This window comes from Microchirus variegatus (assembly GCF_963457635.1).
Source record: "Microchirus variegatus genome assembly, chromosome: 9".
Taxonomy (NCBI): domain Eukaryota; kingdom Metazoa; phylum Chordata; class Actinopteri; order Pleuronectiformes; family Soleidae; genus Microchirus; species Microchirus variegatus.
This window is the reverse complement of record NC_139810.1, coordinates 9,972,618-9,998,441: the sequence shown is the minus strand read 5'-3', so window position 1 is coordinate 9,998,441 and position 25,824 is coordinate 9,972,618. Positions and strand designations below refer to the sequence as shown.

Genomic DNA, 25,824 nt, shown 5'->3' with positions numbered 1-25,824 from the left:
CCAGGGTAGGGAATGGAAGAACTCTTTGAACAGCATTTGGGAGGCTATGGCTGCTGCTGCATCGTCAACAGACCAAGAAACCGACAGACTCCATGGATGGAAGGCTCATGAAGGCTCAAACTTTGAGGTGTTTATTTATAATTCTTGCTCTAATAAATGAAAATGTACAAGTGAGATGGGAAGATTTTTCATTTACTGTAGTTGCATAATAATTGTGTACACATGGAGATTCTCCTGAGAAAGCCACAATTCACCTTTCCTTTGTTAAATATTCATGTTTGATGTTTATTAACATTGTGGATTGACTGAGAGAACTGTATTTGTTAAACAATAAAATGAATCATCAGGGGAACATATTGCCTAATAATTGTGCACACAGTGAAATGGCTAATCAAGGACTTTTGAAAATGAGTACTAACCCTGGTTGCATTAGCTGCTGTGTGTGGGTGTGACTTTGAACTGGTTGATCACCCTCAATGTTTTCTTGATTTGGCACCATTTCCTGTTCCCCAACATGAAAACCCACAGACTGATGATGAGGTCATATCCACTGTCGAGGACTCTCTGATTGTCAGGATGAGAGCTTCTACCAAGGACATACAAGCACTGCAACACCAATGACAAATATTCCACATACAGTCAAATTTGACCATTGCATCATATGGTCAGTGTATATGAACTTTTCAGCCCACCCTTGTAGAACTGGAGCAATCAACATTCAAAATACTGGACTGCTTTGCATCATCCTTTCCCAAGACCCAAGGCTCTCGTGTGTGTTGCCAGAATTACTATCACTACTTGGCTTTAGTCAACTTGCCTCTCATAAGTTTCTTTTACTTAGAAAAACTGAAGTTTCATCACTGGAAGAGTCACGAGCGCGATGTCCGACACAAGAATCAGACGCTCCTGTTGTTTGGTGTCTGACGAGAGGTTGATGATTGTGATCAGGTGGAACCAAGCAGCCTCTTTGTTTGCTCATGCCTTGGATAGAATATTGAATTTCTGCCAAGAAACACTCAATGTCATACACACACTGCACCTGTAAGCTTTACAGCTTGTATCTGATTTTACTTTTCCCCCAGATCGGCTAATCCCCCATTGGTGGTGTGGGTGATGATGATAGCCGAGAGCAGAGACACTAATTAATAAATAAATAGCCCAAATGCCCTTAGGCAGCTCCTGAGTGGATGGAAGTGACTGCAAACTGCTGACGCTGCACATAAGCACACTCTCTGTAGACCAAACAAAGCTGCAGCGGTCCATGCCTGCTGTGGCCATTTATCTACAGTTATGTGACTGACTGTGTGTACGTGAGTGTGTGATTTCAGGTCAAGGACGCACAGCAGCGTAATAAACCCATCCTTGTGACTCCTTCTCATTCTGACTACGTGATGATGATGCTGCTGCTGCTGCTGCTGCTGATGATGATGATGGTGCGCACCGCACTGGCTCGCTTTCAGCCAATCAGGTCAGCCGACAGCAGCCGCAGCAGGAGCATGAGGAGGAGGAGGGGGGAGGAGAGAGAGAGAGAAAGAAAGAGAGAGAGAGAGAGAGAGTCCGTCACAGCTATCGGACCGTGCAACAGCAGCAGTAGCAGCAGCAGATCGCATTCTTGGTGGACGCGCAGCGGCGATACGCACAGGTTCATGGACTTCTGACTGGAGCGTTTAAAGAGAATCATCTTCTCCTCCTAAAGGCGCAGCATCTTTTTCATCCAACTGTCATCCATGAGATTCTTCAGGCTTACCTTCAAGTGCTTCGTCGATTGCTTTTGAATTCCCTCTAGTCATCGGCTGAATTGAACCGCGCGGCGCTTTGTGACATTTTTTTTCCCATCTCTTGGCTGAGCTGAGGGTTTCCAACGTGTGATCATCGACATAAAACTGAGATCCTGGTCCTTTTTTTCAAAAAAAAAGAGAAAGAAAGAAAGAGAAAGAGAGAGAAAGAGATAAAATTGTTACTTCAAGAAGGCATAAATAACAAACTCAGAGAGAAAAATCACAAAAAGAGACATACTGAGCTCTGCACAGCTGCCTGTATGTCTCTGTGAGCCTTTTTTAATCAAAAAACCAGCAGCATCAGACTCAGACAGCAAAATCAGGCTCAAACAGCAAAAGAAGAAGTAGAAATTAATCCAAGCATTTTTTTCCTACCAAACATGTCACCTGAAGTGGAAGAGAACAGTCAGGGTGAGTATAAATATAAACTGAATGACCTCCACTGTCTCTTTTTTTTCCCTACTCCTGATTTATGATTTATTAATGCAGCAGCACTGCCTCCCTCTACAGTATATTCATCATCACCACATTATAAATACACTCTTGAGGAGATCTAAATATACACTTAACAGCAGACCCTACTCAGCTGCAGAGGTGATCTGAAAGCTATAAATGTGCTGCCGGAACAGGTGTCACTCCTCATGACTTCAGACCACAACATACACACATGCACCCGAAAGTATATCACTGTGCAGTTTGAAGACAGTGTGGTCAGTATCTGTTTACACTGTTTGTGTTGCGACGACTTTATTTTTGACCCCCATTCATGTCCAAGGACAATAGATTTGTCTTTTTGTTGTCATCCCATGAAGAATAAAAGTGGTCAATTTTATATATTATATATATAATGACGTCCTGTGTGAGACTACTTGACCTTTACTTTAGTTCAAGTTTAGTGTCATTCAGAGTAGAAAGAGACTTTCGGCAAGTTTTGACAGTGTTTTGTCCTCAGGAAAGTCAATAAAATATTACTCTTTTTCATCCAAAAGTTGACGAAAGATAAAGTTTAGTATTTTGAATGACTTCATATTTAGTTTGTATTTAAAATATATAAGTGCACTGTAGTGCAGACACAAAATCATATCAGAGACAGACCATTAATCTTCAATTGTTATTTATAATTGTAATTGATGCAAATATTTAAGTGGAAAAAAATCAGCATAATATTTGGATACAAAGTCAGATTAAATATTGTTATAATTTCTAAAACACTGACTCTAATTGACTTCCACTCACTTGGACTGTAGCATAACCACAGTGTTATCGCTCACCTTATCCATAACCACAATTCTAAAAACCAGTTCCGCAAAATCATGGTGCTACCTTATTTAGGACCAGGTTTTGGTCTCCATGAAGGCTACCGGTCCTGACAAGGTAACAAACAAATACACACACACGCGAACACACTCCCTCTCAAACTGCTCTGATCTGGATTCAGCTGCCTTGCTTTGCATCCAGCACAGAGCGCGGCTGACATTGATCATCACAGAAATGGCAGCAGTGGCGAGATGACGCGTCACATTTATTTATCTGAGTTTGAGCCTCTGCCAGCATGTATTCATTGTCATGTCTGTGTGTGTCTGTGTGTGGCATACACAGAGGAGGAAGCTGTGCCGCTTGAGATAATGCCTGTAACCTTGTGCTCTCTGCTGTGTCGTACTGCAGCACACACTAATCACTCTTGTCTGCGAGGCAGACAGACAGAGGGAATGAACATCGGGGGAGGGTTCAGTGGTAGAAGCAGCTATAGAGGATTTCAGCCCAATTATTAGCTGTGAAAACACAGATACACATATTTGAGGTGGTGTTACTCAATGTTTGACTGACATTCAATGACATTGAGGAGTAAACACACTGCAGTCACGCTCCTCGGCTGCGGCCCAGGACACGTGGTGTGAAGTTGTGTGTGAGTGTGTTTTAGATAGGAGTGTTGTTACAATATTGTATATTTGATAAGATATTTTATTGGAGTGCTACTCAGACACAGGCTAGTTCCTGGTGTCTTATCTGCTCCTGTTCCTCCTCCTCCTTCCTGTTCTACTTTCACATCAGACCGTTTTTTTTCCTCATGTGATCTTTTCCCGTCCAGGTGAAATCAGTCTGCCCCAGCTCGAGGCCGGGGCCCTGTCTGAGGAGGAGAGTGGGGGGTCAGCTCGCCCCCTGGTGCCTGTGCCTGGAGTGGGCCCAGGGTGCGATGAGGGTGGAGGAGCTGGTCCACTGCAGTCCCAGGACGGGGCTGCAGCCGGGACTGGAAACGGGGTAGCAGTACCAGTGGTGGAGAGGGAGACCTGGACCAGACAGATGGACTTCATCATGTCCTGTGTGGGCTTTGCTGTCGGCTTGGGCAACGTGTGGCGTTTTCCTTATCTCTGCTACAAGAACGGAGGAGGTGAGCTACAAGACTACACTGTGTTGTGAATATAGTTGTCTGAAGCCATGAACACACAAGAATTTCCCACGTGAGGCCATTTTGACTCCAGAATCTCCTGAAAAAGTGAACCAGTCACAAACGTGTTCTTTCCCCTGACGCACTAGAGGCGGGCTTAACATGGCGACGTGAGGGAAGCAATGTATAGCATCTTTATTATGCATCCAACAAAAGCAAACGTCTTAAGAGGCCATTACTACAACCACAACACTTTCCAGCACCCCTCATACGCCGTCAAGATCATTGGTCTGATTGGTCGTAGGTCTCTCCAATTACGCGCAGAGGCGGTTTTATCTACGTTCATTGTTCACGCCTCTTGTGAAGTGGGACGTGACTGCGTCCTTTTCAGACTCAGACTCAATCTCTTACCCTTTCTGTCATTGATTCTCGATGATATTATAAAATAGTGAAAATTGTCAACTGTTTTGCTCAAAATGTAGACATTCAAAACATTCACATATTTTTTGGTGCTATTGATCAGTGATTAATCTCAGAGATCCGAGAGATAAGTGGACTTCTGCTTCTCCTCTAAACTCTAAAGTTTCCTGTCCCGTGACAGGCTTTGACCATCCTGACCAATCACAGTGCACCTCTGAGCCAGACGGCAATCCTATTGGCTGTTCTACTAAACAGCTGCTTGTTCCCCCCCCTTTCAGTGGAAACATCATTATTCTAGCTTTGATATCAACTGCCTAAAAAATAGAACGAGTGACTCTAGAGCAGGGGTCACCAACCTTTTTGAGACAGAGAGCTACCTTAAGGGTAAAAATAATATGGAGGGCTACCATATAATATTTTTTTGTTTGTTTACCATTTAAATGATTAATATTATGCATTCAACTGCATACACATTAATTCCAGTGCTTACTCCTAACGATTACCAGTTTTTATAAACAATATCAAAGATATTTTACTGAGCGATCATACGGATACATGCAAGTGAGGTGAAGTGAAGTGAGCCCGCGGGCACCGTATTGGCTGCCTGCGGGCTACCAGGTGCCCGCGGGCACCACGTTGGTGACCCCTGCTCTAGAGTCTATAGGGGATGTGGATCCCCTGAGGGATGAAACCCTGGTGGGGTTGGAGGGGTGGAGTAGCTCAGTGATTAAGACTGGTACTCCCATGTGCAGGAGACATCATGGTCACAAGTTCAACTCCACCCTTCGCCAATTGTAGGTCGCTTTGGATAAAAGGGTCTGCTAAATGACATGTAATGTAATGTAAAAACCCAACTAGCATCTATTTATCCAGCCATCCGGTCTACTGCAGCTTTATTTGATTATGCTATTTATTCTACAGTTACTTAGTAATTGACTGTCGCAGCTCTCTTTCTCATCGATGTCCAAGGCTGACTTTTTCAAAAGGCACAAAAATACAAACAAACATGGCTGCCAGTGAGGAAAACAAGTTGTTAAAAGCCATTTAACAAAAGGCTAATCCAACATAATCTATGCCTGCTAAAGTCTCCGAAATTTTAAGAATATGGTCACAGGTTTAGCTCACTTCGCTCACCAAAGTCCATGAGCAAAATGAGCAAGTTTGCGTCACGGCACGCAGGAGTCGTTGATCCACTGCCTTCTTCATCAGCAAGTTCAAATGTGTTACTTTGTGCTTTTGTTTTCTGAAAAACAGATTACAGATTTAACAGATAAACAGATTTACCAAAAACAAGGCAGCAGTAGACCCTGCAGCTCCTGTGTCCATGTGAGCTGATTTTCTCAATGGAATTTGGTGTGGGAGGCTCAGCAGTTTATAAACTTCAGTCTACACGCTTTGTAACTTACAGATAATTCAGTGAATACATTTTAAAGATAGCATAGACTTAAACAAGCATCAGATTCTATAGATGAGCCTCTAGACGGGTGTCTAAAACCTGCCTTTCCTCGTGTCCCCGCTGGCAGTCACATGTTTCACAATGCTCACTGCTGACTATGTGTCAGCACCTCATACTGTACACAGAACCTGAACTACTCTTCCAATGACTCAGTTCTCTGCTTGATGAGATGTGAAACTCCTACAAATGTCTTCATGAGAAAAAAAAGTTTCACTTCACCCCCTAATTGAAGAATCTTCCTGGTATTTCGTCAGAGACTCCTCGCATTCATTAGGACAACACTTTTCTTGTTATGTTGTGAAACAGAACACGTTGTCCTACAGTTGCACTGCTGCTGAACCCTCGCTGGAATTGATATGAGCTGTTATTGTACTTTTTTTCCCCCCCTGTATCCTCTCCCTGTCCATCTGTGCCAGTTTAGCTCATGGTGACCACTGCCAACTGCAGGTTTTGGCCTTGACTTGTCTTATCTCTGCCCTACCCACTTTTGCTATTTCTTTTTTTTACGAGGTGCTCATTTGAAATTAAATGGACTAGTGTGACACGTACTGTGCATACGTGTGTTTCTAAGTCCAGCACTCCCTCCCTCCCTCTCTCCCTCCCTCTCATGTCTGTGTGGGTCTTGTGACCCATGGCTTTGATACCCACCTTCTGGTATCGTATAACAATGGCCTGCCTCACACAGTCGTCGTGTCTCTCCCCCCTCCCACCTCTCTCCTTCCTGTGCTCCTGCCCGGCCCGCACGTAGTATACAAAGGTGTTCTCTCCCACCCTTGCTCTTGATAAGGAGGCATATGGAAATGTTGCACAATAACTGTCCCTGTGAGCGTGCGCCCAACCCCTTTTTTCGCCACCACCGCTCTTCATTTCACGGCCCTCGACGAAATCTAGGGCGTCCACATTGTACGCAATACAATGAATGTCTCAGACGAGGTCCAAAGCTCTTTGGTTGAAATTTTTGTTTCTGAATCAGCGACACACTCAACTGGAGGCGAGCGAGAGATGAGAATTAAGACTCATTTATTTCATTGTGACTCAACTGTCAGGCCGAGTCACGATTAGAGGGAAGATTACATTGGCCAATACGTTGGGGGTATTGATGTTTAATGTAATATCATTTTCCTCCAGTCATTCCATTCAACGCCTCCTTGCATCGCTCTCTCTCCCTCCCTCCCCTCTCCCTCTTAGTCTCCCGCTCACAAACGTTTCCTTATAAGGCTGCAGCCCTTCTGGTCACACAGAGTGACACAAAGAATGATGGACTGAATGAAGCACCAATTGTCAATCAATAGCGCAGTTGCAGAGATGCGGCGGAGTGTGACATTGCTGCATTTGTTAAACCTCCTCTGCCACCATGGTGCTGCATTGTCCCAGTTTCTTTTTTTATTTAATCTCTCCCTGTGTCCCTTTTCTGTGATCTATCCATCTCTCTGTGTCCTTTCTTCTCTCCCCTCCCTTTTGCGCTGCGTCATAGCTGGTCATGTGACTCCTCCCCTCCCATCTGCGCAGCACTGTGGCGGCATCACCCAGTTACATTATCAATCAAACCTTCGCTGTTAAGTGAATTAAAAAGTGTCTTTTTTTTCTGCTGCTTTTTGCGGATTGCAGCTTCTGCTGCAGAGCAAGAGTCCGAGAGGAGATTATTTATAGAAAACTCTGACGCACAGTGTTTGTCTGACTCTTTTATTCTCCTTGATTTAAAGGGTAAAAAGAAATGTGACACATTTTGCACTCTATCAACTCTGTGGCATGTTAGTGCAGTTTATTCACACTGCTAACATACATTAATCCAAGGTATTTAATTCCTAAAAAGTGGAAATATTATTAATAATATGTTTTATTACAATTAATACTCAATTTTCTGTCTGAGTGTGTTTTTCAACGCAACTGCGTGGAAAATACACCTGTTGTGGTAAAATAACGAATAATACGTTTTTAGACTTTTAAAATTGTTTTGAATTTTTTTTAACTGAGTCACATGATGTCATAAATGTGTGTGTGTTGCAGGTGTTTTTCTGATCCCCTACTTGTTGATCGTGTTCATCGGGGGCATCCCGGTCTTCTTCCTGGAGATTGCACTGGGACAATTTATGAAGCAAGGAGGGGTTTCTGCCTGGAACATCGCGCCCCTCTTTAAAGGTATGTACTGTACCTTTCTCTTTTTTACGACACAGAGGTCATCCGTTAGTTAGTTAGTTAGTTACAGTTGTATAGTATTGTTGGGCCAATGTCATCACAAAGCAGCAGTTAGTAAGATGCCAAAGTATTTCTAATCATAAGCTTGTAACAAACACTGTTTTAGATAGGGAATCATTTCTTCTGCAAAAGCTGCATCAACGTGACAGAGAATAATAGATTTTCTTAATTGCCATGATGCTGTGCAATCAGTATTAACATCTCAAGGTCACATTTAAGTCAAAAGTTCAGCTTTAGTGTAATGGACAGTGCATTGTTTTGTCCATTGTCTTTTAGGATAAAGTGTATGTGTATACTGACGGGTTAGGTGCTTATATTTTCACCACACTGACTTGACATGTTTTTTTGTATTTTACCTGGACCCCTCATGTTGTCTCATCACCCTCTCTCCTTCAGGTCTGGGCTTGGCCTCGATGGTGATCGTGTTCTTCTGTAACACCTACTATATCATGATTCTGGTGTGGGGCCTCTACTTTCTGTTCCACTCCTTCACAAACCCACTGCCGTGGGCCACCTGCGGTCATCCCTGGAACACTCCCAACTGTACACAGGACTTCCGACGTGCCTGCTACAACCGCAGCGCCACCCAGGCGACTGCAGCCACACCGTCGTCCAACCTAACCGCCTCTGTGTCCCCAGTGAATCTGACCTCAGCTCAGCTTTTCCTCAACGGCAGCTGCGCAGAGTCCGATGGAATGCGCTCCCCGGTCATCGAGTTCTGGGAGTATGTTGTCGCTTTATTCAGAAGTGTCATGCAACCCAATGTAATTTGGTTTTGAAAACCATTATCTACTGCCAAAGAAATACATTATACATTATAATGGACCATTATAAGGACCAGGACAAACTTGCTTCTAGTGATGATGAGCTGGTCCTCAGTTATTTTACTGAATGAAAAGAAACACTGGAGAAAAGAGAAGAGCTTCTTTGATTCAGGAGCTTAAAATTTAGCACCTCACCTCTTAGCTCCTATCACCTTTTTTGTCAAGGGTCCCAGGTTATTTGATTATATCAATATTTTTAATGTGATATCTTGACCATCTTGTATTCTGATGTGCAAATGGTAGTTTGTTTTGCACCTGTAAGACTACATCTACTGTTTATGGACAATATGTGTAACTATGTGAATATCGCAGGAAAGAATAAACACGTCTGTAGTGCAAGTCATTTGACTTCCAGGATGAACTTATGGTCTTAAAATGGCTGTATTTGGTAACTTCTATCTCTGTGTTCTCCCTCCCAGGCGTAAAGTGCTCCGTCTGTCTGGTGGCCTGCACGAGGCTGGTGACATCAGCTATGAGATGGTCTTATGTCTCATGGCCACTTGGGTCATTGTTTACTTCTGCATGTGGAAAGGTGTTAAATCTACCGGCAAGGTAATGTGTTTCTCAGCTGTACAATTTCACAGTGCTTTAATGTCACTAATGTCTGTGTTTTCGGGGGTTTATGAGCGTAGATTCACATAACTGGCTTCAAACAGTACACTGTCACATAAAAAAATGTTGCTGATTTCTGGCGTCAGGGTTCATGCAGGTCAGACCTTTTATTTGCATGGCTTCATGTGAAATAGTTCACGTAATTGCAGCATTTCGCCCCTTGACCCCAAAATCAGCTTTGGTATAGTGAGAGGATAAGTTGTCTAGACTGAAACACATGAACACATGTCTAAGCACACATGAACATGAACTGCTTTGCTTAGTTGCTTTTTCCCTCTCTGTTCTCTCACGTGTAATGATAGCTATACAAGTCTATGCTGTTATATATGCAGCTTAAAGCTGTGGTGCGTAACTTTTTAAAACTCTACTGATTTTCATTGGATTCAACATTATTGTCAAATCAGTTGGCATAATGCAGATGAAGTCTATCAGCTCTACACAAACTCTCCCTGTGCTTCTAAGGCTGCTTTCTGTTTACATCGCAACTTAGATGTCGGAACTATGGAGTTAAGTTAACCCCCGATGTTCACTGTGTTCCAGTTGAACACAGTCTAGTCTCAGGCTAACCATTCTTAGCCGCTGGAAACAATATCAGTCGATAAGAAACAGCTTTTGTTTTTAAAAGGTATTATGTGTACGGCTGATTTAAAGTGAAACAAATGTCTCTCAGGTGGCGCTTTGTCGTAACAACCTGATTTCTGAGTTGGAAAAGAGTTCAGGTTCAGTTTCAGAAGTGAAATCGTAAGCACTCTTTGTCCCCACCTGGCCCTATGCTGCCGCTGTATACATACAAATGCTCCCTCCCTGAGTCAGGTCTGATGTACTATTATACAAATAATGTTCATGAAGACCAAACAGAAGCGGAATAAACACCAAAAATAAGCACCAAAAGTTACACACTGCAGCTTTAACGTGTCAGTCAGGTTATGAACAGAACATTGTTTTCAGTTGCTTATTATTAATGTAAAAAATGTGTGCATAAGTATTTTTAATGAGTGCCAAAAATAATTCATCCTTATTTTATAGCAAATGGAGCTGCTTGTGTTTGAATAACCTGTCTCTCCAGAGCTGCTACGGCTCATAGAGTAAGGGGGATGAAGGCAGCCAGCTGTAAGCCGATTAGAAACTTTCCACAATGTAGGTGTTTTAAATCTGCCCATGTTTCGCCCCCCAGATCAAATATGTGCGTTCACAGCACTTCAGCTCTCACCACACTGATTTAGCTCGTACTTGCTTCTTACTAGGTAGCATGGGGCTGCTTTCTCAGCTTAACAGTGACAAAGGCTATTACATTCTGAAAAGGTCTTCCACAAACCCCTGCTATTGCAGGAGGTTTACAAATTGTCTGGCTTTCCATTTACAGGCTACCTTTTCTACAAAGTAACATGACAGGGCCCATTACACATCTACAGGAAGGACCTAATGGGCTTCTTCTTAAGACATGAGTATTTGCAAAGCAGGTAATTGCTTAATCAAAGTAATAAAAACATGCTTATGCGGTGTTGCATTGAAACATTTGAGCATAGCTGATGGACCCTGTTAATAAGCACTAAACTTGTTCAGCTAGCGTGTTAAATTCATCATATAATCATATCCTTTTGTGCACTTAACTCAGGTTATGTGAGGAATTTAAATGTTAAGTGTGGAATTTTATACTTTTTAACTTAATGCAAGTCAATGCATAGCACTCACTATTCACTTCCCCCACCCCTCCAAGTGTAGCCTTGACTTATGTTGTCACGACACGTACTCCACAGTTCCCTTTCTTTTCCGTCTTTCTGTAGGTTGTGTACTTCACGGCTCTCTTCCCATACCTGGTTCTGGTTGTTCTTCTGGCCCACGGAGTCACTTTACCTGGAGCTATTGATGGTATTGTTTACTACCTGAAACCAGACTGGTCCAAACTCGGCGAAGCCCAGGTATAACTTCGTTACACAAGTATACATACTCTTTGTCTATGGTGAAATGAAAATGTGACAAATGTGTGTACATCTGGGTTGATTAAAGGTACAGTAGGCAGACTTTTGATGGTCATGCACAGGCAAAACATGTATTTAAAAGTAAAATACCAAATACCTGAAAAATAAATAATTTAAAACAAACTACAAAATATATATCAAAATAAACAAGTGTATTTTCAAATGACTAAAAATGACGTGACGTTAAGTCACCTTGCATTGAATCAATTTCCTCTCTAATCTCAACAAGTTGGGTCATATTAAATCCTATCTGCAGCCGTGTGTCACGTTATGTGTTCTTATGACGTCATTACATTGTTTCAAAGAAGTATTTTGAAGTGAAAGAAGCTGACGTTTGTAAACCACTCACTCTCCCACACCAAAGTCCATAGAGAAAATCAGTGGTTTTAACATCACAGCACACAGGTGTTGTTGATCCACCGCTGCCTCCATCACTAAGTTTAAAATGTCTTATTTTAGTGAATTCAGCATTTAAATCATTTGTTCAGATTGACCTCAGTGACGCAAAGTGACCACACGAGGCAGCAGTAGACCAGCAGCTCCTGTGTCCACGCGAGCTAAAATCACTGATTTTCTCTATGGACTTTGGTGTGGGAGAGTGAGTGGTTTACGAACTTCAGTTTCCTGTTTCCCAATACTTCCATCATAACTTTTCAGTGTATGTTAAAATCAGCATTCTGATAGAGGGAGAGAGAGAAAGAGAGAGAGGGGGGGGGGTGAGACTTGTGCACATTATAGGCGCCATTACAGCTTTTGTTTATTCTGACCCATCATGGGGTCACATGAGGCTTACTGAGATTGAAAGATTTCCTCAGATTATCTGCTGTGTCTGTGCTCAGGTGGTAAGAGGAGCTCTGGACAGGAAAACTACAACCTCAAAATATAAGAGTATTTTAATTGAAATAAAACGTAATTTTTCCTCGTTATCTTGCCTATTGCAGCTTTAAGGGACATGGCTTACAAAGCATGTGGAATGTGCTCACACAGTTTCCCCCCTCCCCTGTGACAGGTGTGGATTGATGCAGGCACTCAGATATTCTTCTCCTACGCCATTGGCCTGGGTGCTCTGACTGCACTGGGCAGCTACAACCGCTTCCATAACAACTGTTACCAGTGAGTTCATACACAACATAAAATCAGACACCACTGTCACTGGATGGAGGCCAGCATCAACACAAACACCATCAGCCAGACTCTGTCCACTGCTGTGGAACACTGAACACGCCATGAAGATAGTATTCCCACTGGATTGAAACCTGCTGTCATGACTCACACTTGCTGAATTAAAGGGATCGCGTGAATCCTCCCTGATAATAATAGAAGAATCATCCTTTATCCTCCCTACAAGCTCTGTTTTATTTCAATAACTGCTAAAATAGAAAGTCAATCATTCCAATCATTCCTGTCTTAAAGCTGTTAATAAAGACGGGATTGTAGAGCTTAAACATCTTTACCCTTAACAGACAGACAGATATGTAAATAATATTCAGACATTTATGAGCTCCTCAGCATTAGTAGAGATAATTGAAAAAAAATTAAATAAATTAAATCACTTGCTGTTTATATTTGGAGCGTCTGTAATAGTAGTCTCATGAATATGCTGCCATCTGGCATTTTCCTCTGTCTTGACCTTAATTGGAAGTTAAAAGATGAGTTGAGATAGTGAGGTATGTCTGCCCTGCTCTGTTTCTCACACACACACACACACACACACACACACACACACACACACACACACACACACACACACACACACACACAGGAATATCCTGTGTATATAAACTGCTCCCAAATGTCAGTATATTTAGGACTCAGGACTACACTTTGGGGTCTTGTTGACATTAAAACTGGTTTCCTTTTTATCTATTATCTATTATTGATTCTCTAGTGTCAACCAGACATGAACTGGCCTAAAATGTCTGTAAATGACATATTAGGAACACAGCAGGAGATTGTCTGGGTCAGCTGTGTTTACAAAGACAGCAGGAGAAAACTCTGTAATGTTCAGGCCACAGGAGTGGTACTTGGGGTCATACAGGGGGAAAGTCACCCACTCACCCACTTGTTTTTTTTCCTGGAAAATGCCGTCTGAGCTCTAACGTGGTCGTGTTGACATTGCCTGAAATGTTGACGAGGGAGTTGGCTGGAAAAGATTCCGGGTATGTGAGATAATACACAACCCCCATCCAGCCCCCCCTGGACAATTTTAGAAAATAAATATTGGTATTCAAGATCTTTGCTTTTATACGAATGCACCTTTGTTGTGCAGAAAATAACATGTTGATCATTCAACTGTTTCAACTGTCAATGTTTTTTGGCACTGACCTAGCATTACATGCTAATGTGCTAAGCTAAAATTTGCCAATGACAAATGCAAACTTTATGCACTAAACTCAAAAGTTAGCAGCATGCTAAATATCTACACATGAATATCCAACGATTCTGATTAAGGGAACACAAAGCTCACAGTTAAATTGTATAGTCGGTTCAGGATAGGATTGTCGTGTCCACAGGCTCTACTTGCCTCGCCTTGGCTCGGCACGGTTAAGTTGCGTTTCCACTCTCGAAGTACCTGGTACCAGGTACATTTTTTAGTACCTGATTGAGGTTCAAAGCAAGCTGAGTAGGTACTATGTGTGATGTTGCAAGACTGCTGGCCACTGATTGGTCAGAGTGCCGTCACAGGAAGAGCCGTCCCACACAAGAATCAAGCTGAACAATGCCAAACTGTAGATCAGTTCAAAATACTTGACAATACTAAAAATGTTGGTTAATCGCCAACAATTACCAGGGAAATGTTTAAAATCTCAATATTTAACAGAGGAGTCTGGTATATTTAGGGACAGCACTGCTGATCATGAGCAGCATCACAAACCCTGCTGCTGTATTTCAGTCTGTTCTCTGGTGGAAGTCTATGGAGGAAGTACTGAACAAATAGTTTTAATGAACTAAATCTAATGATTCAGGTACACTGAAAACAACTGCTTTGCAAGTCACTAGTCACTCATTCACAAATGTTGTGTGTGCAGGTGTAAAACAAAGTCATCACATTTTAATGCAGCCATGCAGTGATGACTAAGTCCACATTGAGTACGTACTATTTTGTAATACCTAACCCAACCAAAACCAAAAAAATGGCCATTAGTCTGTCAACTTCAGCTCAAAGCACAGTTGAACAAAGGTACCATAGCTTTTTGATTTGTACAGTAGGTTAATAGTGTATTAATTTGTGCACAACTTATTGCATAAATTAACATTTTGCACCCTTACATGGAAAATTCTCCTTCCCTAAATTTGTCTTGATTCAACAGCTTTGTTTTGTAGCATATAATGATGCATTATCACCAATTATAGACTTTTAATAATTGTGGTCTTATCCACTCTCACTTGTTTCATCCCCTTTCCACCAGAGTAGCTTTTTGACGGTCAACTGAGTATAGAGGTTGCTGTTATAATAACCATTGAGATTCTTGGCTGGAGCAGCCAGCGCTGGACTTATCAGAATAAACTGAAGGTCATTGCTCGCTGTACTTGTTGACTTAGTAAAGAAACTGTTGCGGTATAACAGTTGGGTTCAAACATCCCAATCTTAAATAAGACATCTCTTAGTCTCTTTATATAATCGGGGCACTAAAAATAATGGATAATGGACAATAATTGACAGCTTGATCAAATTCTGTTGTCTCAGGGCAGCAGCAAGATCGAGTGCAAGGGAATTGGGCTTGTAAGCAGAGGATTGCCAGTTTGGTGGTGCATTGCTCATTGTTAATCAGACACTCTTGATTGACCACATCCAGTGTACTCCCAGTGCTGGTGCCAGGGTGGTTAGGGTTGTAAAGGATAAATGGGAACATTGAATCAGGAAGGTCCTCCAACGTAAAAGACACATCTCCGTGGAAACCACTGTTTTCTTAAATTAGATGTGTCAGTAATCTTGCCCCAGAATTTATATCCAAGTTTATCCACGACAAGACAATAAGTGAGGCGCAGTGAATGGTAACAGCTGTCAAATACTGCGATTGGACAATCTGCTTTTTTATGTCAGGTGTAATTCGCTACCAAATAAAATTTGATCAATTTCAGATCTCTCTATTTGAATGGGAATTTTTTTTATTATTATTCCCAAATGCATTCATTATTATGTGAGATACAAATACAAAGCATGTTGCAAAGTTTATTTCCCTCCTATGAAAGAGTGAGCTTTCAGAGAAAATGACTATTGATTCCTGATTTACCAACACAGAGTGTTTTGTGGGCCTCATGTTACAGGATATTATAATGCATATTTGGCTTCACAGTTTCATTCTTGCTCTTCTGTTTCCCCTCCTCTCTCTCTGTTCCCCTGTTCTTCCTCCTTCCTCCATGTTTCTGTGTAGGGATGCTTTCGTCCTGGCTCTCATCAACAGTGGAACCAGCTTCTTCGCAGGCTTCGTGGTGTTCTCTGTGCTGGGCTTCATGGCTGCAGAGCAAGGCGTGGACATCAGTAAGGTAGCTGAGAGTGGTAAGGATATAGCTTCCCCAACCATTTACATTTAGCCACCTAAGCGACCACTTGACTGGGCTTTTTCACAAACATATCACCCAAGGTCCATGTCAATCTCTTATTCAATGTCACAGATTTGGAGTAAACACTGATAGCAATACAGTAAATTCAAGTTCAAGGCAGTTAAGTTAGTCAAAATACTCCCGCCTAGTATAAATACAAGACTATAGTGCGAGGAATAGCATTGTTTGTCTGCAATCTGTTGATTGGAATGAGACACGGGGAGGTACCAGATTACCAGATGGAGACACATCCAAATGTTCATTGGTCAAACTTCTGCGGTTTGCACTGATATGTTCAGATACACAACTGCCAACACACACAATGATTTACTTATATCAGGTCAGCTGATGTAACACCATATTTTTTACAGTAGCCCACAAATGGACAATCTAAACATCTTTTGTGTTTTGATGCTAACTGTTTTAATGCTAACTGAAGTAATACAATTTTGCAAAATGTTACACATTGATGCTGTATCATATATGCGAAATAAACAGGTCTGAAAAAAAACCTTAAATTAAATTATCCAATTAGCAAACTGCAATGTCTGCAATGTTATTGTTTGTTTGTTTTATTGTAAGCAACTCATATCTAAATACATACTACATACATACTAATACATCTAAATGTGGTAATGCTCAATCACGCAATACAGTGAATATTGGAATACAAAATATATTGTGAATTAAATCTGTAAGAAAATGTGGATGAATTGGATGATTCTGCCAATAATTCAGCCACTAATTAATATAATAATTTGCAATTATGACACATTTATGACACAAGATATATTTTGGGTCTGTCTGACTGTCTACCCTTTTACCTTCAAACCTGATGTGTGGACTTGAAGAAGCTTTGGCCTTGATATTTGATGCCTCTCACTCTGCCTCTTAATGTGCAGGTCCGGGCCTGGCCTTTATAGCCTATCCTAAGGCTGTAACTCTGATGCCTCTGGCACCACTCTGGGCAGCACTTTTCTTCTTCATGCTGCTCATACTGGGCTTGGACAGCCAGGTACGGATACCTCATCGTTTATTTATAATAGCCTGCTTCTTTATTTTTAATTCTGCAGCACTTTCAGACTTCGATATATCAGCCAGATCTACATTCCTGCCTCTATTTGCCTCATTTCCTCCTAAACTCACCACGTCCAGTGTCAGCGTTGCATTTCTCATAAGCCTGTTTGTTGTGTGTCTATTTGTGCCAATGCCTACATGCATTGTTTTACTGGCCAGGGATTTTGTCAATGAGCTTCTGTCTGATTCACACACAGAGAGAGTCTGTCTTTTCTCCAGCTCATTCATTTACTCTCACTTTCCATTCTCTCTCCTTCACTTACAGTATTTCTTCTCTGTCCACTGCTCTCCTTGTTTTCCTCGCTGTCCTTCGATGTTTCTGCTATTTCTAGTAAACTGTTAAAAATAGCTCGCTCCGCAGCTGAGCTCAGTCTGCAGGCTGAAATATACACATAAGCGTTGTGTTGTGTTGTCGGGAGGCTGAGGAGAGTGTGGTCAGAGCTGACGCGCCGTCAGGTGCATCTGACACAGTGCAGTGCACTGGCTGAGAGGAATGTTAGTGGGAAGTCATGGAAATGCAACAAAAGCAACAAGGACGATCTTTGTTTTGTCCTCTATTTTATTCTCCTTTTTTTTAACTGGACATTTTTGTTCAATTTGTGTCCAATTTTCTTTTGAATAGAACTCATTTGCAACAGAATCGATAGCAACAGTGTGACATTAACAGGGTTATTCAACACTGTCGAATGTTAATGTCACAGAGGTCTCAAACCTGTGACACATGGGCCCACACATGGTCCCTAAATTGATTTCACGTGGCACCACCACTTGATATCAAGTTATGAATTATATAGTTTTTGTTTTTTTACAGAATGATAAATTGTAAAATTTGATTAAGCTCCCACCCCTACTGAACATTTTTTATTAGGGCTACATTGACAATAAAGTCATAATATTTTATTATGAGATTATGATAATAAAGCCATCATTTGACTGGGAAAATTGTGTAATATTTTTTCACCACTTTTTTGTGACGTATGCCTACATCCACATAATGTGATGGCTATAGTTCTGCCTCAGTTTATCATAAGAATCAATATGTTCTCAAGTCTTGTGCTCTCTGGCCTCTCTGAAATCTCCAAAGTCTTTAATTATCAACAGCACTTGTTTCTTGAGAAACTGTAAAACCTCTATGAACAGCACACAGATACAGTAACCAGTAACCACGACCAGCCCATTTCCTCCCTGCAAAAGAGAGGAGTTCCTTCCTTCAAGTCTGAGTGATTCATTTATCAGAAGATACTCCTTTTCTTACAAAATATTTTCAAACCTCTGACACTGATGCTCATGTGGTGCTGTGTGTGGTGTCCTGTAATCTGTGAAACTTAAGTATGACTTCACAAGATGCTTCAAGTGCCTCATCTTTTCATCATTGAGATTTTGCTTGAAAATATTACGACTTTATTCTCAAAAACTCCCATTCTTTTTCTTATTCTAGTGTTGCCCTGGTACTCTGTAGTTTATTCCCCAAACAGTATGACTTTTATTTTCGTTCTGAGCAGACGAGACACTCATTGGCCTTTTAGTTTGACACCGCTGTTTAACAGAATACACTTATCTGTGTTTAAAAGTCTGTTGTGTCTCTTACTGTCACCAGAATTGGAACAGATGAAAACCGACTATTTGCTGAGTGATAAAAACAACACAAATACACCAAGTTATTAGAGAAAATAAAGTTTTATTCACTTAAATAGTTAAATTTTGTTCTAATCTTTATTGTGAAAATATGTCTGTACATTTTTGGTATTGAGAATTGTATTTAGTGGGCACTGTTGTGACAACTCTGCAGGACACAATGTAGGTCATGCATGTTCCTACACTCATGTGTCAGCCCGACCCCCCTGGCCTTTGTGTTCCTTTGTCTCTAAGACCATCACTCACTTTTCTCTCTCTCTCTCTCTCTCTCTCTCTCTTGTTTTCAGTTTGTCGGGGTTGAGGGTTTGATCACGGGAATCATGGACATGCTCCCACCTAAATCTGTCCTGGGCTCTCTGCGCCGCGAGGTGGTGGCAGCCATCTGCTGCTTCATCTGCTTCCTCATCGACATGTCTATGGTCACCGAGGTACAAGATGTGTTTTTAACCTCCTACATATAAATTTGTGAATCGTGCCGGATACATCATCTGAACAAGAAACTGGAAGATTGTAACACAAATAACTTCAGAAACTAGATGAAAACAAGCGTCTTTAAAGCTGTAGTATAGGCGGGATCTCTAGAAAAGTTGTTAATTGTTGTTTAAGGATATTAAAAATACTGACGTTTGTGGAATTGCAGCTCTCTGCTCTGAGCGCTGAACACAATATTTAATACACGACAGATTGACCCAGAGGCCATCTCTCCATCTCTGAGACTCTCAGAACCCATAGCGACACATGTTTTATTGCATTCATTCCATGATGATGTCCAACTCTATTTTTAGATTCATATTTATTTACAGTGCAGGGAGGTGTTACCAGTGTTAGAGTAGCAATAATTCCATGAAAATGCACTGAGGGGATGGGACAGAATTAGCAAAGGCTGTAAACGGAGCCAAAGAAGAACACAATCCCGTCTATTGTACCTGTATCAATTCTCGAAAAATACACATTTTTTAAAACTATGTTTTGAATCAGGTTTAGTAGAACCTGTAGAAGTTTGTAATCTTTGTAGTTGTGCACGTCTTCTTTTTTTTGGTGTATTTATTTTAGCAGCACTACAACTAGAGCACCACATACAGGCCTGGCATATGTGCTGCAATGTTTAGAGTTGTTTTGGGGCTTTTCATTCAGATTCCGATTCCGATTCAGAATACTTTCTTAATCCCTGGGGGGGAATTGTTTTTGTTCCAGATGCCCCATGCTCCGTTGGATAAGTCTAACTGTGCTTCACTTTTCAAGCCCCTGGAAGTCTTTTAGACAATCCTCCTTCACAATCTAATAGATTTTTTATTGTATCTTATATTATTTTCTTCTAATATGTGTAAATAATAATAACATTATACAACACATTTATCGTTTACTGAACACAAATGGCTGTGCTCAAGTAAAGTTGAGCACATTTGTTACCAGGATTGAACTGTGATGAAACAACAGAGATAAGGCTGAAATCAGGCCACACATCAACAATTAACGGGACGATCGTGTTTCTGTCTGCTCTCTCTTTTTTCTCTGCCAGGGAGGGATGTATGTCTTCCAGCTGTTTGACTACTACTCTGCCAGTGGCATCACTTTGTTGTGGCAGGCCTTCTGGGAGTGCATTGTGATCGCATGGGTTTATGGTAAGGCAGCATTTCAAACCCACAGTGCTAACAACACAGAAAGCACCATTGAATGCATCATCTCAGCGTCTTTATGTCATACTGTATGCTCTCTTAGGTGCGGACCGTTTCTTGGATGACGTGGCGCGTATGATTGGCTATCAGCCCCTCCCCTACATGAAGTGGTGCTGGGCCTACATCACACCTATTGTCTGCGTGGTAAGTGTTGTTCTATATTTTTCTGTACATTCTACCTGCTAGTTTTTTAAAAATGTGACATTTTTGTGCACATGTAGGGAGTGTTCCTGTTCCACGTGGTGAACTACAAGCCCCTGACTTACAACACAGTGTATACTTACCCTCTATGGGGTGAGGCGCTTGGCTGGGCATTAGCTCTGTCGTCCATGCTCTGTATTCCTGTCACTGTCCTCTACAAACTACTGCGCTGCAAAGGATCTTTGCGAGAGGTCAGTATAGGCTCATTTGTTTTTGTACGCCTTCCTTCTCTTTTGCTTGTGTCTCTGTTTTTAATCTTCAGGTAGCTTTTAAAAAAAGTAACACTCAGCACCTTAGGTGCAAAAAAGGTACCACCTCTAAAACTGCTCTGAAACAAAAAACGTTTTCACTTTCAGTGGCTTGATGATTTCAAGCTACATCAAACCTGATCATAAAAGAAATCCCCGAAAGTTATATTAGTCACCAAGTCAGGAAGTGAAATAAATAAATCAAGGAAGCTGCAGCTGCTGAGGTGGTGCGAATTCTGATGTTCTCTGAGTCACACGTCACTCTGTCTGCATTAGTTTAGACTTTTTTTGCGTGTATGAACACTGCAGCCTGGTTCCCGTATCTGTCCAACAGTACTACACCGCCTGTAGGAAACAGAGAGAGCAGCAACTGTAACTCCTGCAAAGTGCAAATGTTGTTGTAGACACTGTGTTTGTCTAAAGCACTTCCTTAGATTTGAAATAGTCAAATAAAGAGTCCCAAAGTCCTCAGAATCTCAGAAACACAAATTGCTTCATGGCACTACACACCCACACACACACACACACACACACACACACACACACACACACACACACACACACACAGACACCCCCCCCCCCCCCCCCACACACACACACACACACACACACACACACACACACACACCTGACACCTGAGGCAGGTACTAGCTATAAGATCAAGGCAGTGATAGCGTTATTTTAGACAGGCAGCGCAGACAAAAAAGAAAACTGTCGTAGCTGGACATGGCTACACTGGGTGGATTAATGTTTATGGTGGTGTAAATGTTTATGGTGATGTACACACGAAAATATAGGGGAGCTCTGTAGAGAAAAAGGGCAAAGACTTGCAAAGTTCTGTTTTAAAAACAAATAAATAAATAAAAAGCAAATAATCACAGAACAAAGACTAAAAACATCACTCCAGGGAACTGCTCCTCATGTCCTTGTCTTTTTTTTCTTTTCTGTGTAGCGATGGCAGCACCTGACCACCCCAGTGTGGGGCAGACATCACCTGGAGTACCTGGCCCCAGAAAGCGAGGCCAAACTTCTGCCTCCCGCTGAAACCAAGAGCACCCTTCTCTTTGAGAGTGTCATCTGAAGAGCTGAGAACCGACATCCGACATCTGCACTCTGACATACACAAACACATGCAAACCCACTCAAAATGCATGCACACCACACCGGCCCAGTAATAGCAAAGTGCAGATCAGTTACGCACCTCACACAGTTTTTAGAAAGCTATGAAACGGCCCTGGACAAATGGACCAAAGATTAGACGGGAGAAGAACTGAAACACACCCACATGTTATACAGTCATTGCCGGCTGATGCTCCCTCTCCTCTCTGCTGTCTGACGCTACCTCGCCAACTCTCCCCTCTTTCCACTTCCTGCCTTTGTGCTGTTATGTCACGTCTTGTTCTGTAAGTGTGGCGTGTCCAGTGTAGTTGCGAGATCTCTCCCTTTTCTGCGCCTCTGTATTATAGTTCGCCAGCCCTTCGACATGACATTGTGAGTGAAAAGAGAATCTGGTCAAACTTAAAAAAAGAAACAACCCTCATACATGTTGCTTATATGCCATGGTCTGAGTGTGTGTGTGCGCACGTGAGTGTGTGTGTCTAATATGAAGAGAGAGAGAGCGTGTGTGTTGGACTATGGCAGCGGTGTCTCCATTTACATGTAGCATTGTGTATTCTCCTAATTAAAAGTAAAAGAAAAAAATGAAAATACAACTTCCATTTGTAAAAAAGAAAAAAGAAAAAAAAGAGACTAACTCACCCACTTGTAACTAACCAGTGTATTGTAGGGTCTGTGCATTAGTGTTAACAATATTTTGGAGGGGATGATGATCAATATTTACACTGAAATTGAAGGAGAGAGAATCTTAAAGTCGGGATTTTTTTGCGACGGCAGGAGACGAGGGATGTGCACGAGGTGTAAGAGAATTTCATGCCATGTAAGGAAAGAAGCAATAAACGGCCAGATAAAGATGGATTCTGATGTCGTTTTGTGACTTTTTTTTATTGACATCTTCATAAAACAACACACGGTGCATACGTGCAGACACAGCTCTGCTTCAATGACACCGAAACATGCTACACTATTATTACACCTGTATAAAAAAAACTTTTCACAGTCAAACATTAACAAAGAAGCCGTTAGCTGGAGTGTCACGTGTCAGTGAACGCAACAATGAGCGATAGTTCCAAGGAAATATGCCGTGTATATAGTTAATACTTGACAGTGTTTGTGTTGGTGTGGTCCTTTTGTGACCCTGATGACTAACAAACGAGACGCAGGCTTCCTACAAGTTCAGGCCTCTACTTCTAGACCCAGTTACCCATTTATAAAGACGGTCCTTCACATCTACTGCAGGGAGCAAAACAATCGAGTCAGTTTAAATAGAAACAAAAATAGAGGTTTGGACATGATGCATGTTAAATGACTACATTTAGAGCTGAAACAATTCATCGATTAAGTGATTATTAATCGATCGCACAATTAATCGTCAAATATTTTGATAATCAATTTATCGGTTTGAAGATTTTTTCCACTATTTAGACAAGATTTCTGAATTCTTAACTCTTAAATGTGAATATTTTCTTGGTGTCTTTGCTCCACATAACAAATAAATAATTAAAACAGAATCATTTTGAGTTACGGGCAAAACAAGACATTCGAAAACATCGTCATTTCCAGGTTTGACAAACACTGATCAGTGTTTTTAAACATTTTTTGAAACAAACGATTAATAAAGATTGATTTATCGATTACGAAAATAATGGTGAGTTGCAGCTCTAAATATATTTGAACTGTACATCTAGACATCAAAGGAGAGTTTTAAACAGGAAATGAAATGTTCTCTCCATGAAAGCAAAGCCTCCTGTTTACCTGGATACCTTTTCAGTACCAATACCTGAGATCTCAAACATCTAACTGTGCTTCTGTGTTCTGCAAGATATTACTTACAGATCACAGATGTAGTCTGACATGCGATAATTCCCTTTATAGGAACTTCTTTGTCTATATGAGGATGTATGAAGCGGCTACGATTATAATTACATTGGCTGAAACAACCATAGCAGTGATTTCCATCAGGAATTGAGGTGTGAACATCTTTTGAGATGCATTTATTTGAGGAGCTGCTCATTTTCTCATTAAATCATTCTTTAAGTTGACTATATGTCAAAGTTTTGTTATTATTCCTTTTGACTTTTCTGTGATTAACATTAACAGAATTTTTTGATTTAGTTGTTTTTGTATTTTAGTAGCAGCTTCATTAAGAACATAATATCCTCAAATAATGACTTCTCTATGACTTAAAATGTAGTTATGACATGTAGTAGACTGATGTTAAAACCTTGTCTGTACAACTATTATAGAAATATATTCTGTTTCTATTGAACCTGACTTGATTGTTTGCTCTCTCCCAACAGGTGGAGACCGATTGCCATCATTTTTTAGTATGAATGAATGTGGAGCATTATTTTTCTGGTGATCTTCCACTGTTTCAGAACCATCTGAATGAGGAAAAACAGTACTTACTGATCAAACATGATGATGACTAAAGAGTTCTAGTCGTATCAGGTGCTGACATGACAGATTTTAGCCTTTTAGCCACTTAGCAAAATATTTGATCAGTTTGATGGCCTTTCCCCAACAGGATACAGACATTTATGCACTGCTTCCTGCATTGAAGTTGCTGTTTTACTGCTGCCTCATTTGGTAACTATGTGTATCTATTTCAAACTCTGCAGTCACAAAATAACATATTTGAACTTTTGAGATTCTTTATGGACAAAGTTGGAAAACTTTTACGTTTAATGGTAAAATGAATATAATCTTAAATGGGCAGGGATTACATGAGGTGAGCGTTTGTTAAGTGGCTAAAGTGTTTGACCTGAACTCTCTGTTGAAGACACAAATACAAATCCATTTTACAGAGCTTCCAACACAAAGAAATAAAAAAAAAAACAGCTGTATGTGAATACACTTGAACAAGTGGTCCAAAGAAGCCCTTAAATACATATAAACATGTAGCATATACTGTGTGACACTGCAGACACTTCATCACATGCAAAACAGACAATAATAATATAATAATATAATAAGATAAGATAATACAGCAGACCATGCTGGAGCCTAAAAATGGAAAGGGGAGCATGAGCTGTCAGAAGAATCAGACGCCTGAAGAAAGCCCAGCTGAGTGTAAATACACCCACACAGCTGCACCTATTATACCATATCTGCTTCTCAGCCCCTTCTTGTGGGTTTTCTGAGCAAATGGGTGTTAGTGTGAGGATTTGGAAGCCCTCCCAGAGGGCACAGTCTTTCCCTGTTAATGACTAATATTTACATTTTATTGATTAGTGCTGGAAGACATTTGCCTTGATTTGGGGTGAGGCCTTTAATTGTCCCAATAAACCGCAGCAGCTCGACACACAAACACACCACTCACGTCTGCCCCCCCCACTCTCTCTCTACTATGTCACACAGGCTATAAATAAAGACTTCTTTTAGTCTGTTACATTCTCCCACTCACTGCACACGCCACAGCGCGAGAGACAGAACTGCAATGACGTATTGCCTGCTATCTCATTAGGCGATATCATAAAAAGCCCCGTTGCCACAGCAACGGCTCCCTTGTGTTTCCATGGCAACCAGCCGCCATGTCAAGGTGGTGCATTCTCCCCCACTGAAAGAGGGAGGAGACAATGATGACCAATGGTGAGGAGGGGAACAGCCTGTAGCCAGAGAGGAGGAGGAGGAGGAGGAAGGTGGTGAGAGCTGGGACAGTCTGACCCCTGATGG

General features: G+C 41.4%; 1 protein-coding gene across 1 annotated transcript; it reads left to right on the top strand.

The window, feature by feature from the left end:
• Window positions 1-1,571: 1,571 nt before the first annotated feature.
• On the top strand, window positions 1,572-22,930 carry LOC310931627 (sodium- and chloride-dependent creatine transporter 1). Its single transcript, XM_083894844.1, has 14 exons — window positions 1,572-2,189; window positions 3,868-4,167; window positions 8,048-8,179; window positions 8,633-8,960; window positions 9,480-9,612; window positions 11,457-11,591; window positions 12,661-12,764; window positions 16,028-16,152; window positions 17,099-17,211; window positions 19,196-19,336; window positions 20,428-20,530; window positions 20,628-20,728; window positions 20,806-20,976; window positions 21,986-22,930. Exons 1-14 carry the CDS (start codon window positions 2,159-2,161, stop codon window positions 22,112-22,114), a joined length of 2,046 nt encoding a protein of 681 aa, XP_083750970.1. The 5' UTR covers window positions 1,572-2,158; the 3' UTR covers window positions 22,115-22,930.
• Window positions 22,931-25,824: the final 2,894 nt, after the last annotated feature.